The sequence below is a fragment of the Coenobita brevimanus genome, chromosome 57 (assembly GCF_032717465.1).
Source record: "Coenobita brevimanus isolate Jiangsu-jjx chromosome 57, ASM3271746v2, whole genome shotgun sequence".
NCBI classification, from domain to species: domain Eukaryota; kingdom Metazoa; phylum Arthropoda; class Malacostraca; order Decapoda; family Coenobitidae; genus Coenobita; species Coenobita brevimanus.
Window position 1 is genome coordinate 13584403 of NC_137010.1, and position 18886 is coordinate 13603288.

The window sequence follows — 18886 nt, forward strand, 5'->3', positions numbered from 1 at the left end:
ATATAAGCTTTAAGCAATAGAAGCACCTAACCAAATCAGTTCTTCTGATTGTTTTAGTTTTCTTATTATTTCTGAGGTGGTAAATAAACCTTTCTTGTTAAATTTGTTTCCCTGTTGTTTTGGGTTGTTCCCCTGTGACAACTTGTTTGATTCATCAGTCAGTGGCAGGAGGGACTGTCCTAACCAAAGTAACTAAACCTAACCATACCTAGCTTTACTGTACCTAATAATTTAACCAAATGTAACCCAACCTAGCTTACAGTTGGGAAATTGGGAAACAAAATCCACTTTTGAGTACGCCGAGTAAGTTTCTTTCATTACACCAGAAACAAACAATCATAGGTGTGGTCTGAGGAACATGATGATGATATTAGGGGAAATTTTTCAGCAGGAAAAGGCAATTTGCTACGCTGAAAATAGTCAGAAAACAAACTGGAGGAATATGAATTGAATTGGTACAGTCTTTCTGGTGCCTAAAGTAAAGCGTACATTTACTTTGCACAATATAGATGATTGCTTCATTTTATTCAGGAGATCTTTCTGTACCTCTTTGTATGGAACCAATAACGTGTCCAGTCCATGCTCGAATTTTAGACTTCACTCCATGAAGGGATCTATGTCAATGAAGAATTCAGCAAGACTGTTGGCCATGAGTAACCCTTTGCTAAAGTTAGCAAGAGTCATTTTTGCTCTCCTCACTGTTGTCCTCATCCTCACTAGATTTAACGTTTGAGGCGCATGATGACAATGGGACAAATGATAAACAGAGAGAGAGGGATACTCTAACAGCACAGCTACTCAGTCTGCTCCCAGTAACAACACAGACTGAACAGGAAGGGGGAAAAGCTGCTATCATGGGAGAACGTTGCCGCCACCTGGTGGCAGCCACTGCAGTACGTGAACCAAGGCCCCGTGGTAGGTGACTTGGTATACAAAACAAATATATTACCATGTATAAATGAATTCCGCGGTTGGGGAACCCCATGGTTGGCAGGGTATTATTGATTGTATTAGCAATGCCCCAGCCCACATTTTGCATCATTCCTTTACCAGTAAACATCTGGCATCATTTTTCACCCTCCCACACCCACACACATCACACATCATTTCTACTCCATCCCACACCGGCTGTTGCTGTTCCTTACATTCATCTCTTCTTCATAGGGTGTAATAGCAAAGGCCCAGAGCAGTGTACGAGTGGAGACAGTGAAACAGACGGACAAGAGAGTCGCACTCATGACAGAGATACTAAACAGCATGCGGCTCATAAAGATGTACTCTTGGGAGGACTCATTTGCTAAAAAGATTTCAGGTAACTATGAATTGTACAATACAAATAGAGACCGTGAAACAGATGAACAAGAGAGTCATGCTTATGACAGAGGTACTATACAGAATTTAGCTCATCAATATGTACAGTACTCTTGGGAGGACTCATTTGCAAAAAAGTTATCAGGTAAAAGTAAAATGCACAAAAGTCCTCATTATGTGCTTTAAAAAAAAAAAAAAAAAAAAAAAAAAAAAAAAAAAAAAAAAGTATATCACCTAAGGGGTTCAGAGTGGCACTGTGGAATGTTGGGAGTTTGAAGGGTGGGGGGAGGGGGAAGTGGTGGAGACTGAGTAGGTGGTCGGTGGATGTCTGCTGACCACAATAATCCGAGTAAATTAAAGAATTATAACAGTGAAAATATTGTTTGGTAAACTCATGATTTCAGTTATATTGGTGAACACACTACAGGTTGGCCCGGACGATGAAGAAAGAGTTATATTCTGGAATGACTTAATATGTGTGGTTGGTGGTGTAGAGGACGAAGAGATTGTAATTCTGGGTGGGGATTTAAATGGTCATGTTAGTGAAACAGCTGAAGGATATGAAGGGGTGCATGGGGGATGCACATAAGGTATGAGGAATGCAGAAGGGAAAAAGATACTCGAATTTGGAGAGGCAACGAACATGATTGTGTGTAACACACATTTTAGGAAAAGAGAGAGCAGGCTGATTACCTATGAGTCTAGGGGTAATAGTAGCCAGACTGACCATTTCCTAGTCAGGAGGGCTGATAGGAGTTTGGTGAAGGACGTTAAAGTTTTAGGGAGTGAAGAGTGTGTGCAGTAACACAAATTACTGATATGTGACATGGTGCTGAAGGAATAGATGGTAAAGAAGTGGACCAATGTATACAGGAGGAAAGTACAGAAGTTGAAAAACAAAGTACAGTACAAGTCCCATTATTCGGCATCTATGGGACCAGGATGATGCCGAGAAATTAGATTTGCCGAATAATCAAAAACCTACCCACTCAGTACCTTAAATATATTGGTGAACACTTATCACCACTTATGGTACGGTATTACAACTGTGTTTGGAGAGAGTACTGTATACTGTACAATACTGCAATCAATACAGTACTATACCTGAATCTGAAATATATATATACAGTATGTATATTAGTGAACATATACAAGGGTAATGACACAGTAGGCCTACAAGTCAGATAACACTTCCTGGATGGCCGAAATGATACGGAATATTACCTACCAGCTCAGTACATTGCTTGTATTGGTGAACTCATCACTACTTATATTATTACAAATATGTTTGGAGTGAGTACTGTATACAGTACTTTTTCCAAACAAAATAAAATAGTCGGAAAATTGCATAAAATAAAGGGATCTGAACTGGTAAGGTCTTTCTGATGAAAGTCATAAATTACATTTAGCACTCACTCTTTTGTTCGTTTTTTTTTTTTACATGTGAAAGGAGAGTACTGATGGAAACAGTAATGTATTCCATGAACCCCTTAATAACCTCCGACATTGAATAACCCTTTAAAGTACCGATGTCGAGTTAGTGAGCTATGGAAAAACTGTGAACAATTATGGGAATGGAACGAAGGTCACTGGTATGTTTACACGACTCTATGCTACAATTCCAAGCAGTCAGGGGGTCAGTTAATCTCAGATGTTTTCGCCAATTTGGTAAATGCACCGTAACTTTATCAATTCTCCAGTCAATCATAGCGAATCATAGCATGGGTTTAGGGAGCTAAATAACACATTTCTAGGTGCGCCAGACGATTATCTTCACATCTTATAAGAAAACGGAAGAAATTAAATCCCTTTCTGAGTACGTAAAGTTCTTCCATTCTTCTGAAATCAATTTATTTTTCTTAAAGATGGGAAGATAATCGTCTGGCTCACCTAGCAATGTGTTATTTAGCTTCCTAAACCCATGCTATGATTCGCTGAGTCACGGAAAAATTGATAAAGTTACGGTGTATTTACCAAATGGGCGAAAACATCTGAGATTAACCGACTGCCTAAGTGCTTGGAATCGTAGCGTAGTCATGTAAACATACCACTGACCTTCGTTCCCTCCCCATAATTGTTCAGTTTTCTTTATAGCTCACACTAACTTGTCATCACTGACATCGGTACTGTAAAAGGTTGTTTAGTGCCGGAGGTTATTAAAGGATTAATGGGATATATTACTGTTTGCATCAATGCTCTCTCACGTTAAGCACAAAAACAAACAAAAGAATGAGCACTAAATGTACGTTTAACTTTCATCAGAGAGACCTTAGCAATTCATATTCCTCCAGTTTATTTTCAAGTATTTTTCTGACTTTAGGTTAGGTTAGGTTTGGTTAAATTATAAGGTACAGTTAAACTCGGTTAGGTTAGGTTCAGTTAAACAGGACAGTCCCTTCCACCATTATGCTGAGGAATAAAAATACTAGAGCTGTCACAGCCGTACAGCTAAAAACAACGGGGAAACTGATTTAACAAGCAACATTTATTTATGGGTAATGCATTACAGTGTCAGTGGTTCATGGGCTACTCAATTACCGGTGTCATTTTCAGGAAGGCATCAAGAATGAAAGAATTTCAAGAATTAGCGCGGGGGCTTGGAACGTAACCCTCGCTAATTTGGTGGGGGTGGTTACTGTAGTGTATGATACTGTGCAATATTGTAATCAATACAGTACTATACCTGAATCTAAAAATATAGAAATTAGCGAACATACAGAAGTGTAATGAAACATTAGGCCTACAAGCCACAGATAACACTTCCTAGACTGCCGAGATGATTCCGGACATCTGCCGAACAATCAATGATTTTCGTAAATGGGACTATTTCTCAAAACTGCCGAAATGTCGGATCTACCGAACAATCAGCTGCCGAATAATAGGACTTTTACTGTAGTATGGGATGCAATCTACATATATATATATATATATATATATATATACAGTAACCCCTCCAATATCCGGATCAATAGAGCCATCAGTAGGTTCGGATATTGGTTTCGTCCGGATATTGGGCCCCAGCTTATGGACTTGTACTTACGGACCCTAACACAGAGAAACACCTATACAACTCCCTCCGGACATGCATAGCACCTATTTAACACCCAAATCACACCAATAAGGCACATAAATGATTGAAATAAATGCAATAGAAACATAAAATGTGGGTTTAGAAGTATGTTCATACATTAATAAACATTCTGGTACTTATGGACTCTAACCGAACCTAACCTAACCGAACCTAACCGAACTCTGAAAAACACATTCCTACAGCACATGCATGAGGTAAGTTTAGTATAGAAAGAAGTACAGTATGACACTTTCTGGTAAGTATAGTATGGGAAAAAATACAATATGAAACATTCTGGTAAATATAGTATGGAAAATAGTACAACATGAAACATTCTGGCTACTTACAGCAAGTCCCTGGCCACCTCGATGAATAACCGCCTCCTCTCGGACTCTGACAGTAAGAACGATTTCCTGAAGCACTTGCACTACACTCTTCCTGAAGTCTTGCACTGAACTTAGTCACTAACACACCGAAGTCCGTTCTTTTCACAGTGTTCACTTTAGTCCAAATAATGTTCCATTAAATTTAAGTGTTGCACATTAACTTTTCCCAAGTTTTTTTAAGTTTCCAAAGCCAAAACAAAGAAGGTTAGTTACGTTAAATTTCTTTTCTACTTAGTCTTTTCTCCCAACTTGAAAACCTTAACACAACACACCGTTTTTTTCACTGCACAACACTAAGAGTAGGGCAGAGAGCAGCAGGAGGCCTTGCAACAAGTACGGCACCACCACAAAAGCGAGCACGTGGGCAGCCATGGCGAACAGCGCAGGTCTTGTCGCGGTGAGAGACAGGCGGGAAGTGGGGAGGATGCAGCGGCGCTCTATCGGACGTCGGAGGAATGACGAACCAAAACAATGCTCTCACGCGGCGCGCGCGGCAAGTTCAAATTACGGACGGCAAAAAATCGATTTTTTTTCCCAATTTTTTTGGATTTTCGGACCATTTTGGGAATGTTTGATCCCAGGACGATAAGGTTCGGTTAGTGGGGATGTTCGGTTATTGGGCGTCCGGATATTAGAGTGATTACTGTATATATATATATATATATATATACAGTGCTCGTCAGAAATATCGAGCGCCCATGGCCAGGCGTGCAATACTTATGGCCAAAAAAGAATCACCCATTTTTGGTAGTAAAAATTGAGCCAGAAGTTTGTGGTGCTAGCATGACATCACAGTAGCCTGAGGCCTTCTGACGCGATGGTTGGTTCCCGCTTCAGTTGCCCACGGGCTGCCTGAGAGAGAGGAACTCTGCCGCGTCTCCCTCTCTTTTTGTGCTCTTTTTTTTTACTGAGTGTCCCGAAGTGTTTTGGCTTTTGCCACTTTGTTATGGCACCTACCTGTGAACTATCGAGTGAAATCATATCCCAGATCATTGCTCTAAAGGAGGCAGGCCACCAGACAAAGGAAATTAGTGAATTGGTTGGTGTGGCTCGATCGACAGCGTGTAGGTGGTGCACGCGGTTTCGAGTGGAAAACAGTGGTGATGTTCCCACAAAGAAACTGCGGTCTGGTAGGCCTAGGAAAACTTCCCCAAGGTCTGTTAATGTTTTAAAACGTGCAGTGGAGTCTAATCCTCGTGTGAGTGCAAGGAAAATAAAGGAGAGCAACCCGGAAGTGTTTGGTGAGGTGTCTGTGCGCACAGTGTCTAGAAGGGTCCATGAACTTGGTTACACAAGTCACAGGCCTGTGAGAAAGCCTCTTCTTACCAAGAACCAGCGACTTTGTAGGCTTGCCTTTGCTAACAGATATCTTAGCTGGGGTGAGGAGCAATGGTTGTCAGTGTTGTGGTCTGATGAGGCAACATTTAGTGTCACCTGTAACAGAGGAGCACGTGTGTTCCAGCGCAAAGGTAGTGACCCACTTGACCCACGGTATGTTGAAAGCACAGTTAAACATTCTGATTCACTCATGGTATGGGGTTATTTTTCTGGTCAGGGTTTGGGGAAGCTTGTTGTGCTTCCCAAGAACTGCAGTGTGAATCAGGATGTTTACCTGGAGCTTCTGTGTGATCATTTACCAGGTGCACGAGTGTTTCAGCAGGACGATGCACCTGCTCACAAGGCCAGATCGGTCACCAATTGGCTTCGTGACTGCAAGGTATCATTCATGAAGGACTGGCCAGGAAATAGCCCAGACCTCAACCCGATTGAAAACCTCTGGTACCTCGTAAAGAAGAATCTCCAAGGGAAGGACATGAGCTCTCTGCCTAACTTGGAAGCCGCCATTCGTGACTCGTGGGACAAAATACTCCTCCAGCACCTCAGGAGCCTCGCCCTTTCACTTCTAAGACGTCTCAGGTCCGTGATGAAGTGTAAAGGATACCCTACGAAGCGCTAAAGGTAAATAAAATGCATTATTTATATTTTTTTTCAATGTTGAAAGGTTTGTTTCGTAGGAGAGATGCAGGGCGCTCGATACTTCTGAGGAGCACTGTATATATATATATATATATATATATATATATGTATATATATATATATACAGTACCCTCGCGTCCAACACGGTAATATTGTCATGCATGGGTCACGTGTTGGGCCAAAAACGTGTTGGACTAACAATAGAGCTTATGGGGAAAAATGAATTATGTCAGCAACCCTAGGAAAAGTCACCCTAAATACCTACCATATACCTATACATATATTGGTACTGTTGTAATTATAATAAATGGTACTGTGCTATGAATGATAACTAACCTTTTAGGATAGTGTTGGTGGGCTTGCTGGGAATGGAAGGTGGTATCCAAGGCTGTAGGTAGTCCTACTGGGTCCCCGGAGGATGGCTGCTGGCATCACTAGCGGGTAATGGCTGTTGCTCCTCCTCAACCTCCCTCATAAATCCTTCGAAATCACACTCAGAATCACTATCTTCGTCCACAGCCATGGAAGGTCCTGCTTCTGCCTGTCCTAGCACTCTGTAATCCTCGGCAAACATGCTTCTCACACTGTTGCCAGAGCCCCGTCTCGTGACTGTGGAAAGGGATCGCTGTCGCTGACTCGGTAGAGAATAAGGAGAAGCAACTTTGTTTATAAACTGGTACACACGCCGATGAGAAGGGTTTCAAAACGATTGATATTTATTCTAAAATATTAATATGTATTCAGTGTCCGGCTAAATGTTCAATGCTGTGGTACGATACATTCTCTGTCGAATGCTGCCTGGGTTTTGGTCACACTGTTTTGCCCGTCGTATCCTCGGCAGGAATCCGTCCAGATAAATTCCAAATGCCTGTGGTATCGTCAGCAATTTTACCTCGTTACCGTTCCGATTTACCATCGTATCCTCGGCAAACCTGGTATGAAGTGCCGTGTGATAGCCTTCGGCTGCCAGGATCTTGTCTTAAGTTTTTTATTATGGTCCTCACGGCTTCATTCATGTTGTAGGCCTTGGCAATGTCAACTTTCCTCTCCCCTTTCTTCTTCCTCTTGATGCTTTCTAGCCTGGTGGCCTGAGGGAGGTGCCGACGCTTCTTGGGGTTCTCAGAAGGCTTCCTAGGCATCGTGAGCAGGGTAAAATGCAGTAACAAGGGCAGAAAATGCAGCAAGAAAAAAGCACCTTCCAATGCAAATTATGCGACTGAGTGGTGCTGTGGCGGAAGAAATTTAAACAAAACATCACGTGACAGCAGAAGCGTTTTTAATTGGGCGGCATGACGATCACGTCATGATAGCGGGCGGGGAAGGCTACTTAATCAGAAGTTTTCATTGGCTATCATCATCATGGGAATGTCCAGTATGACCGTGTTGGACTGGAGGTGATCGTGCTAGAGGGGAACTTTGCGGATTTTGCCCACTTCTCGGAGCTCTGTGTGTGTTAATGCTAACACACTCGTGTTGCATTAATTAAATCGTATTAAATAATACTAATTATTTGCTCTCCGTGCTGGACGTGAATCGTGCTGGACTAATGTGTGTTAGACGCGAGGGTACTGTATATATATATATATATATATATATATATATATATATATATATATATATATATATATATACACACACACACACACACAAACACAGTAAAACCTCGATTTAACGTCACCCTTAGGGGCCCTGAGCATGCCGGAAAAAACGAAATTCCGTTAGATTGGGGCTTACACTGCGATAGTGTATGTACTTTCTCGCATAAATTCATAAGTGAGGGTCAAAAGCTCATCAATATTCCTTCTCACAAGGTATCAGTTTTGAGAGATTTTATCTAAAGAAATGTGGCTTATGGTTTAACATGAACTTTCATAATATACAAACATTTTCTTTTCTTTTACATTTAGTCAGGTGGTTCAGTGTAATTTATCGATACCCCCGGAACTCACGCTAACTGGGCTGCCTGTTTCTTGAGATTGTAGATGGTGGAAGAAGAAATTGCAAATGCTTCCATAATACTCCTCCCAGACTCATTTCTCTCCAATTTCTGCACCACTTTAAGCTTTTTTCTGAGTGTCTGTACCTTCCTTGACTGTTTTTCCTGAATTTTTGGCATCATCACTGCCTCAAAAAGTCACAAAATCCTGCGAAAGAAGCACACGTGTGGGACTCTTTGAGTCAGGCTAGGCAGGAGGAAGAGTGGGTGAGCATGAACTTACCCAGTCGGCGAGAAACTGCAAACAGATAATTGAGATGCACGTGGTGCCCGCCACATTTGAATTTCTTTCTAATTTTTACCCATTTTGGGGGAATTTTAAATTTTTTTTTGCATAAATATTCCTCGGGAGATTTGTGCCGTTAGTTTGGGGTTACCGTTAAAGTGAATGCTGTTAAATCGAGGTTTTACTGCATATATATATATATATATATATATATATACAGTATATATATATATATATATATATATATATATATATACAGTATATATATATATATACAGTATATATATATACACAAATATATTCATCCATCCATCCATCCATCCATCATCCAATCCTACATTGCCCCATGAGGATCATAGGAGCCTGGGGCTAGGCAGTTGGTCCTGATATATATATATATATATATATATATATATATATATATATATATATATATATATATATATATATATATATATATATATATATATATATATATATATATATATATATATATATAAATAAACTGTATGTACAGTACAGTTAGCCCTCACATAATGCAGGAATATTGTACCCTGAAGCCTCTGCTTTATGGGATTTCTGTGTTATAGGGCCATATGTTTACATATTAAAGGGTTTCATGGTATGTAAGCCAGCCCCAAGTTCAAACTTTGGGGCATTTTTTTTTTTTTTCTAGGATATATATGCACCTAATAAAGACTTCATTACATACAAACACTGGAGGATTCCTCACCTTGAATCAGGGTTGGCATAGATTAAATCAAATTGATTTAATCATGTGATTAAACCATTAATTTTTTTGCTTAAAAAAAATCATTATTTTTATTTTTTTATTTTTTTATTTTTTAATCTAAAAGTTAACAGAAATAAAATCTGAAGGTTTGTAAAAGTTGTGTAGACCTTTGTGTTGTTATTCATTTATTCACATACTTAAGCATTAAGTTAGCATATTTTGGAGGATGGTGCCATTAGAAATTGCTACATTGTATGACAGAGAAGACATTTTTACATTTGTGTAACTAAGTATTGAAATTATTTGTACATCTGAAATAATGAGCCATAAATAAAAAACCAAAACCATAAGACTAGGTAGGCTATGCTTGGTCACTTAAGGCCATGTCATAATAGTATCAGCTTAAGATTTTTCTGTGTGGTAATATAATCAGCTTTGGAACATGCTGTCGTGATTACCATTGGCAACTCAGCCTTGACCAGTAGTGTACAGACAGGACTTGAACACGTATGTATCTGGATTCTGGGCAGTGGCTTTCTGCCTGAACCATCATTGGATAGACAGGACATGAAGTTAACAGTATTCAGTATACTGCTCTTGACATATTAAGTATACAGTATAATAAACAGAAAAATCAGATAAATAAAGAAATCAAATAAATTGAATCAATAAAAAAATCTATTTTTTTTTATTTTTTATTTTAATAAAAAAATTATCAACCGTGCCTTGAATGGAAGAGGTTGTGGGCTTGCTGGGGAGAAGTGGAGTGGGGTTCTGAAGCAGGGCAGGATTCCTACTGGTCCCCAGCACAGTCATCCTGCTGTGCTGGCTCCATACAGTCCTCTTCTGAGGTTGAAGATGAGTCCTATATGTCATGATTCCTTTGTTGCCACCCTTCTGCTTCCTGCACAAACCCCTCAAAGTCAACAGAAACATCATATATAGCATCTTCTGGTGGCTGTTGCTCTTGAATCTCTTGTTGAGGAAAGTAACGGGTGAGGAGAGTCTGGTGGCGTTGGGAAATTTTTTCTTGCTGGAGGTGTTCATAGGCTCGCATTGCATGCAACACAGTGACCAGAGTTTCAGCCTTGCGTGCCTCATCAACTTAATATATCAGGATGGCATCCTTGAGCACTTTTGAACCAGCCAAGATGTTGTTGATACAAGCCATCGACATAACTGGTGTGATGGTTGGTGCCTCTGCCTGATCTTCCTGGTCCTCTGCTTCCCGATGTTCCTGATCTTACTCATCGATTCATTGCATGGCTTCCTCTGGCATGGTAGTATCCTCCACTACCTCCACTAAATCTTGTTGTTGCACCTCTTCACAACCAGGCACAGCTCGACATGCTCTCAGTGCTTCCTCACGCACTGCCTCCACTGACAGTGCATCACCATCTCTCCCAGTACAAAGGTGAGGTGTGAGCCTTTGCCAAGCTTGCATGATAGTAGCAACCAAGATGAGTTCCCAAGCCTTCAGAATGTGGGTGACAACATTCCTGATGTTGTAGCATTTCCAGAAGACAGTCACACAGAAACATTGTGCAGGGTCAGGCTGAGGCAAACGAGACAGACCAGGCAGTGGTTCAGCTGGGTCTTCCTGAGTCACATGGGATGGGCCAAGCAGTGGCTCAGCTTGGTGAGGCAGAGACACACGGAATGGGCCAGGCAGTGATTCAGCTGGGTCATTTAGGAACTTCTCGTCTGAAGACACAACCTCCATCTTGTCATCACCATCAAGCACTTAATCTTCCAGATGTCCTTCCTCTCAGGTGTCCGTTGCCTCACGTAGATATGCGAACATGATTCCTTCGTAGCGATATTGTACTTAAAACTTGCGATTACCTCCTGGTCTGCACTTAATCTTCCAGATGTCCTTCCTCTCAGGTGTCCGTTGCCTCACGTAGATATGCGAACATGATTCCTTCGTAGCGATATTGTACTTAAAACTTGCGATTACCTCCTGGTCTAGGGGTTGCATGAGAGAAGTTGTGTTTGGTGGCAAGAATACAATTTTTACACCAAGGATGCAACCCTTCCAAGTAGGCTGGGTAACCTGAGGCATTATCTAGTACCAAGAGAATCTTAAATGATATGCCAAGATCACAACACCTCCTCTTTGCATTGGGAATAAAATGATTTTTTCTTTGCATCAGGAATAAAATTATTTATAAACCACCCATTCATAATCACACATGTCACCCACCCAGTCTTAGACTTTTCCCAGTACACCCCCGACTCATTCATATCCTGTACCTGTTTAAAACATCTGGGTTTCTTTACCTTACTCACGACTAAAGGGTGCATTTTGTGGCCAGCTACATTGCAAGGTAAAAGAATAGTCATGCTTACCTTGTCAACCTTCTGCCCCCCTTCCTTGCCTATGACTTTAGCAATGTACATCATCTTTGATATCTTCTTGTAGCGCAGCCCAGTCTTATCGTTGTTATATATCTGTTCGCTGGTATAGCCCCGCTCACTGAGGATTTCCCTCAGCACAGATATGAACATGTCTGCTGCTCCGGTGTCTGCTAATGCTCATTCTCCAGTAACTTGCACCCTCCTCAGTTCCTTTTTTAAAATTTCACTAACCAGCCACTCAACGCCTTAAATCTTCCTTGGGGTCAGGAGAGCTTGCGGGAAGCAATAGCACAAAGGTGGCTGGCCGTCCTCCAAATATTTAACGAGTTGATTGGCACACTCTCCTTTTCCTTCCAGTTGCAGTACATCAGCGGAAACTTCTCCATTATTACTAGAGCAGGGTCAGACACTCATATCCTCTCATCTGTGGGTGATCCTTCACATGCCCAAGCTGCTTCAGAATGGCTTCCTTCTTGCCGAGAATCATACGAATGGTGGTCTCGTTATCTTTGTAAAACTTTGCAGTGTCACAGCTCTGCTGTCCTCTCTCCTTCCTCTGGATGACATCCACCTTCTGCTCCTGTGTGAGGGACTTCCGATGTTTGGCAGAGTCACAGTGCAGCGGCATGATCTGGCTTGGTTAGGTGGCTAAAAAATTGAGCAAAGATCACACAGTGCACATGTACTGCCAGAGTACGGGAAATGGGTAGTCTTAGCTGCGGCAGGAATGCTTAGTGGACCGTGACAACACCCCGCACAGACCTGTGATAGCAGTACGTCATAGGGTGTTACAACCTGCTCTTTGTCTTATCACTTACCGCGTTGTGTAAATTCCATCCGTAATTTGATGGCTTGTTCCATGTTCTGTCTATCATTGGTTGCGTACTATGACTTTGAAATATAAATTGGGGCCTCACACTGTGATATATCCATCTTCACCGTGTAATCAGGTGCTGTAGAAAAATGAGCATCCGCCTCCGACTGTGTTATATTTATTTTTTTCCATGTTGTGACGTTTTGTAATGGGAGAATTGCTCTCTGTGAGAAAGTTGTGATATTTTAGAACATATCGTTTACTTATTACAATGATTAACTGCAATTCTGTCCCCCCCTCCACAGGCATCCGGCATGAGGAGATGAAAAAGCACCGCAAAGGGGCACTACTGCAGTCAGTCAGCTCTACAGTCACACCCAGCATCAGTATCCTCGCGACTATACTCACCTTCCTCGGATATACTCTCTCAGGTCAGAGCTTTGTCGTCAAGTGTACTCTCTGGTCAGGGGTTTGTCTTCAGGTATACTCTTTCATGTTAGAGCTTTGTCTTCAGGCATACGGTACTCTTAAGTCATAGCTTTATTTTCAGGTACACTCTCTGTGGTCAGAACTTTGTCTTTGAGTAAGCTCTCAGGTCAGGGCTTTGTTTTCTTTCAGGTCTGGGCTTTAGTTGTCTCTTACTTACCTTCCAGGGATATGCACTCTCAAGTCAGAGCTTTATTTGTCTCATACTCATCTTCCTTGAGTAAACTCTCTTCAGTTGTTGCATTGTCTTGTATTCATCTTCCACAGGTATACACTGTCAAGTAATCCATTGCCAGATACTTGTCTAATACTTGCCTTTCTTGAGAACAGTCAGATCTTTGATGGTCCTTTGAGTATAGTACACCTTTGCAGGTACAGTATCATATCCAGAGCTTTTGTCTTGAGCTCTTACCTCGGCTGTTAACCACTCAAAATGATATCAGTCTTACTGCCACCAGATAATTTTATTCACTATTGGGGAGATTCCTCATACTGCAGAGTTTTGAAAGACTCTTGGCTAAACCCTTCATTGCTAGTGATGCCTTATTTTATGGTTTGTACCTCATTGTTAAAGCACAAAATCAGTAATCACATCGCAGCTGTTGCTGGATAATGTTGACAAAAGGAGTCTCAGATGCTTAAAAATACTTGTAATTCCTGTAGTATGAAAGTTTTAATCATACAGCTGTAATTATGTACTGTCACTGACTTAAGGGTAGACCATTTTTAAATGTTTAAGCAGTTGTATTTCACCCATGGATTATAAAAGGACTGTTCCAGCAAACCAAAACTGTCTGTAAATGAATGGGATGCCATCATAGTGAAGAAACTGTTGGAGATACTGTAGCTTCATGCCCCTGAAGTATCAGTGATCTATTACAGACTAACTGGAATTTTTCACTGGTAAACTAAATAAAATTAATATACCATTATAATGAAAGGGTTGAATCTGTATAATCTTTATAATCTTTCTGTTGCCTTTCTATGTCAGAGAACTAAATCACCTTAATTTTATATTGGCAGATGCATGTTGTGCATCTCTGAACTTTTTTATATTTATGACATACCAGGTCTTTCACTCAACAGGGAACTCACTCAGTGCATCGGAGGCCTTCACCATTTTCTCTGTGTTCAACGCTATGCAGTTCACTGTGGGAGTGTTGCCCTTTACAGTGCGCTCCATTGCAGAGGCTAAAATTTCACTTACTCGCATACAGGTGAGGTCCTTGTATTCTTGCAAAGCCGCTCATTACTGAACTCTTCCAACCTGCAGACTTTGTAAGCCATCTATCTATCTTTTGCCAGATGCCTTAATCTGGCCACAAACAAATTGCCTCCATGTTGCCCTGTCCCCGGCCATTTCACTGCCCTGCTCCCAGCTCACCCCCCCCCCCTCTGTCATATACCTCTCCAATCCATCCCTCCATCTCATCCTTGGCCTCCCCCTCCCCCCCCTGTACCTCACTCACATACACTCTCCTCATCAGTCTCTCACCCTCCATCCTCTCCACATGGCCAAACCATCTCAGTGTGTTTCTCTTAATGCTTCATGTCACTTCCACATCCACATCACAATGCTCTTTCACATCCTCATTTGTCAGTCTGTCTCTCCGTGTGACTCCACATGCTCCTCTCAGATAACTTATTTCCACTGCTGTCACTCGACTTCTGTCCCTCCAACAAGGTCCAAGCTTCACTTCCATACATTAGAGATGGTATCACAATACTGTCATACAGTAACTTTTTCACTTCCAAGCTCACTTGCCTGTTTCTCATCACAGCTTTCAAAGAACCAGCAACCTTTCATCCTTGTTGTACCCTTTCGAGCACTTCACCCTCTAAACTTCCATCCTTACTCATCATGCTACCCAAGTATGTAACCCCTCTGGTACGCAATTCTCCAGCCTCGACTACCCCACAGGACACAAAAACAGGCCTGTTTTTCAACTTTCTCAAAGGTTAAAGTATTATGCCCAATTTATAGAGCTTGAATTTACCTGAAAATGCAAACCCCACCCTCCTAGACCCAGTAGTTACCAAGCCATGGCCTGTCAAACTAGGTAATAGTTACCTGTCGCAGCTTGGGCGAGAAAGAAAATATGCTGCTAGCACCTGTTTTCTTCCCAAAAATATGTATAAAAATCACCAAAATAAATATTTTTTGGTGTGAATAGATGTTATAAACCATTGTAAAGTGGTTAGGAAAAAATTAAATGGTCATGAACACCCCCCCCCCATATGATAAGTAAAAATTACCCTCCCCTCCTCTCCCCTCCCCTCCCCTTTCCTCCCCTCCCATCCCCTTTCCACCCCTCCCTTCTCCCTCACCCCTTTCCCCTGCCCCGCCTCCGAGCTGTCAAATCTATCTCGGGAAAATAAAATTTCTTTTTCAAGTGGGTTTCGAATAAAGACAGGTAAATATTTACGTATGTCTGGAGAAGTGGCACAAATACTGTATAAATATTATTATTGAGGTAGGTGGGGGCGCTCACCATCCACTCACTCGATGTAGTGCTGCTCTCGGGTGTCTGCCCTTTCCTCTTCTCCCTCCATTCCTTCCTTCCTCTTCCATCTTTCTTTACTTCAGTCTTTCTTCGTCCTTCTGCCTATGGGTGACTTTACACTCCCTCTTTTATCCTTCTTTCCTTCATTCTTTCCTGTTCTTTCTGCCTTTGGGTGGCTCTACACTGAGTGACAAGCTGAATGGTTTCCTGTATGCCAGGAAACCATTTACTACACTGAGTGGTAACCATGTAACCAAATTATGGCACCTGGTGGTTTAGTGGGTAATTGCAGCACTCCAGTTGGATTGAGCTGATGAAGGTTTATATCCAAGGGGTGGTTGGGGTTATTGCTCTAATAATGCCACTCAGAGATGAGTGAGGCAGGTCACTCTCATTTAGCCCCGGACTCCTACACTCCTCATGGGGCAATGTAGTATTGGATGATGGATGGATGGATGGATTTGTAACAGCAAAATACCCAAAATTATTTTTATTTACATCTCCTGCAGGTAGAGCAGAAACTATAAACAGTTGATAAGGAGTATTACCATATGTTCAGACATATAAAATGTACAAAGAAATACAGTACATAAAAATGCAGAAAATACGCTATAATCTTTGACAGGTACACAGTTATATCGATAGGCAGGTAAATTAGGCAGGTTACAAGGATTTCGCCCCCCAAAAAAAGGAAAACATAAAGTAATTGTGGTTTGTGTATCTGTATACAAAGACACAAATAAAGTTCAGATAATGATTAATAACACATGGCATAAAGTGTAAAAATTACACAAAATATTCAAGGCTGGGGGGAGGGTAAAGATATTCTATGCTTGGGGGTGGGGGTGGCAGGGTGGTAAAGCCAGGAGGGGGTGTACAGGGATGAAGGGATGGGAGGAAACCACCACCAAACAGAAAGGAAGGCCCCCAGTGGAGTACAGGGACGTGGAGGGAGGGCCCTCCTCCCAGATGACTGGGTGCAGGGGTGGATGCACATTGCAGGGGTGGAGGATGCATGAGGAGGGTGTGGGAGGAGTGGTGGTGGTGGTAAGAATGGAGGGAGGTAGGGTAGTAACAACATTGTGGGGTAGAGGGAAGCAGAGAGAGGGAGGTGAGGGGTGTACCCCCCACCGCCTGGGTACGGGCCTGGATCCTCCCTCCCGCATGTGCAACACTTAGTTCTGATTGGTCAGAAGCCATTTATGCCACAGCCGGGGTAGAGCAAGCTGCCGCCAGTTTTTTGTGGAAATTGCATGATCGGCGTTCCTCGTCCATTTAAAAAATTGTTAAAAGACGTTGATCGTCGAGCTTAGTACTTTAGGGGTTAAACGCACTCACATTTTCCTCCTCATCCAATCTCACAGTACATTCAGTGACTTTATTTCTCTTGAGGACCATAACTCTACTCTTCCCTACATTCACCTTTAGATTCTGTTTCTTACACACTCTCCCAAACTCATTCATCAAGCTTTGCAGCTCCCCTTGATCTTCTTCACTTAACAACACAGTACTGTATCATCTGCAAACAGCAGTACTGGGAGTTTCCACCTACTGCCTTCTCTCATTAGGGCCACTCCGACATCCATTACCCTACTTTGTATCTCTTTTATAACCTCATCCATATACAGATTGAACAACCATGGAGACATGACACATCCCTGTTTCAATCCAAACTTCAATAGAAAAATTCACTCAATTCACTGTCCACACACAAGGTAGCCATAGCATCCTCATACATACTCCTCATGGCATTCAGCAAATTCCCATCTACTCCATATATTCTTAATACTTTCCACAGTCCTTGTCTATCCACCCTGTCATATGCTTTCTCCAGATCCATAAAGGCAACCTACAACTTCTTTCCCTTCTCTGGAAACCTTTCACTAAAGGCCTGAGAATGAATATCTGATCTACACAACCTCTTCCCTTCCTAAAACCTTCCTGTTCTTCTCCAACTAATACCTTTTTTGTTTCCCTAACTCTGTCAATAAGTATCCTACCATATACTTTTCCTATTACACTAAGAAGACAAATGCTGCTATGAATACCACACACTTCTTTTTCCCCTTTTCCTTTGTACAGGGGAATAATTATACTTGACTTTCAATCCTCCGGAACTTTACCTTCCTCCTAGGCCAGTCTGCACATTTTCCACATCCATTCTACTACTGTCTCTCTCCCATGTATCAGCATTTCACCACACATTCGATAAATTCCTTGGGCTTTCCCCATTTTACCTTTCTTCATTGCTTCCACAACTTCCATCCTATTGATTTGTTCCTCTCTTCTCACATCCCTCTTCTCCCAGCAATTCCCCAGCCACTTATACTCTCATTACTTTCATTCTTTCTGTTCAGTAATTCCATAAAGTGTTCTCCCCATCTGCTCACTTCTTCACCATTCTCCACAAGTAATCTATCCATCCATCATCCAATCCTACATTGGCCCATGAGGAGTGTAGGAGTCCAGGGCTAGGCAGTTGGTCCCGACATTTAAGATGAGAGTGACCAAACTCACTCATCCCTGAGTGGCATTACATGAGCAGTCAGCTTCAACCATCCCTTGGATATAAACCTTCACCGGCTCAATCTGATTGGAGCGCAATAATTACCCACTAAACCACCAGGCGCCAAAATTTGGTCATATGGTTACCACCCAGCATAGTAAATGGTTTCCTTGTGTTCAGGAAACAAGTAATCTACCATTTATATATTTCACTCCCCGACTGACTTCTTTAACACCATGTCTGACTCTCTTTACCTCTTTCCAGAACATTTTCTCTTCTTTAACACCGTGTCTGACTCTCTCTACCTCTTTCCAGAACATTTTCTTACATTCCCTCCACTTTACACTCAAATTCCTTCCAAGTTCCTCATCCATTCTCTTCTTACTGTCTTTACTAATCTTTTCACCTCTCTCTTCCTCTCTACATATAACTCATCCGTCTCTCAACCTCCTCCACGCCCCTGTTTCTCATCCACTTACCATATGCTTTCTTCTTTTGTGAGACAGCCTATCTTAC

General features: G+C 41.8%; 1 protein-coding gene across 1 annotated transcript in view; it reads left to right on the forward strand.

The window, feature by feature from the left end:
* LOC145402098 (ATP-binding cassette sub-family C member 5-like) overlaps nucleotides 1-18886 on the forward strand; it is a 279936-nt gene that overhangs the window by 128660 nt on the left and 132390 nt on the right. Inside the window, exons 10-12 of the mRNA XM_080274212.1 lie at nucleotides 1165-1312; nucleotides 13180-13305; nucleotides 14447-14577. Coding sequence (XP_080130338.1) covers nucleotides 1165-1312; nucleotides 13180-13305; nucleotides 14447-14577 — 405 coding nt within the window. The remainder of the gene's footprint in view (nucleotides 1-1164; nucleotides 1313-13179; nucleotides 13306-14446; nucleotides 14578-18886) is intronic.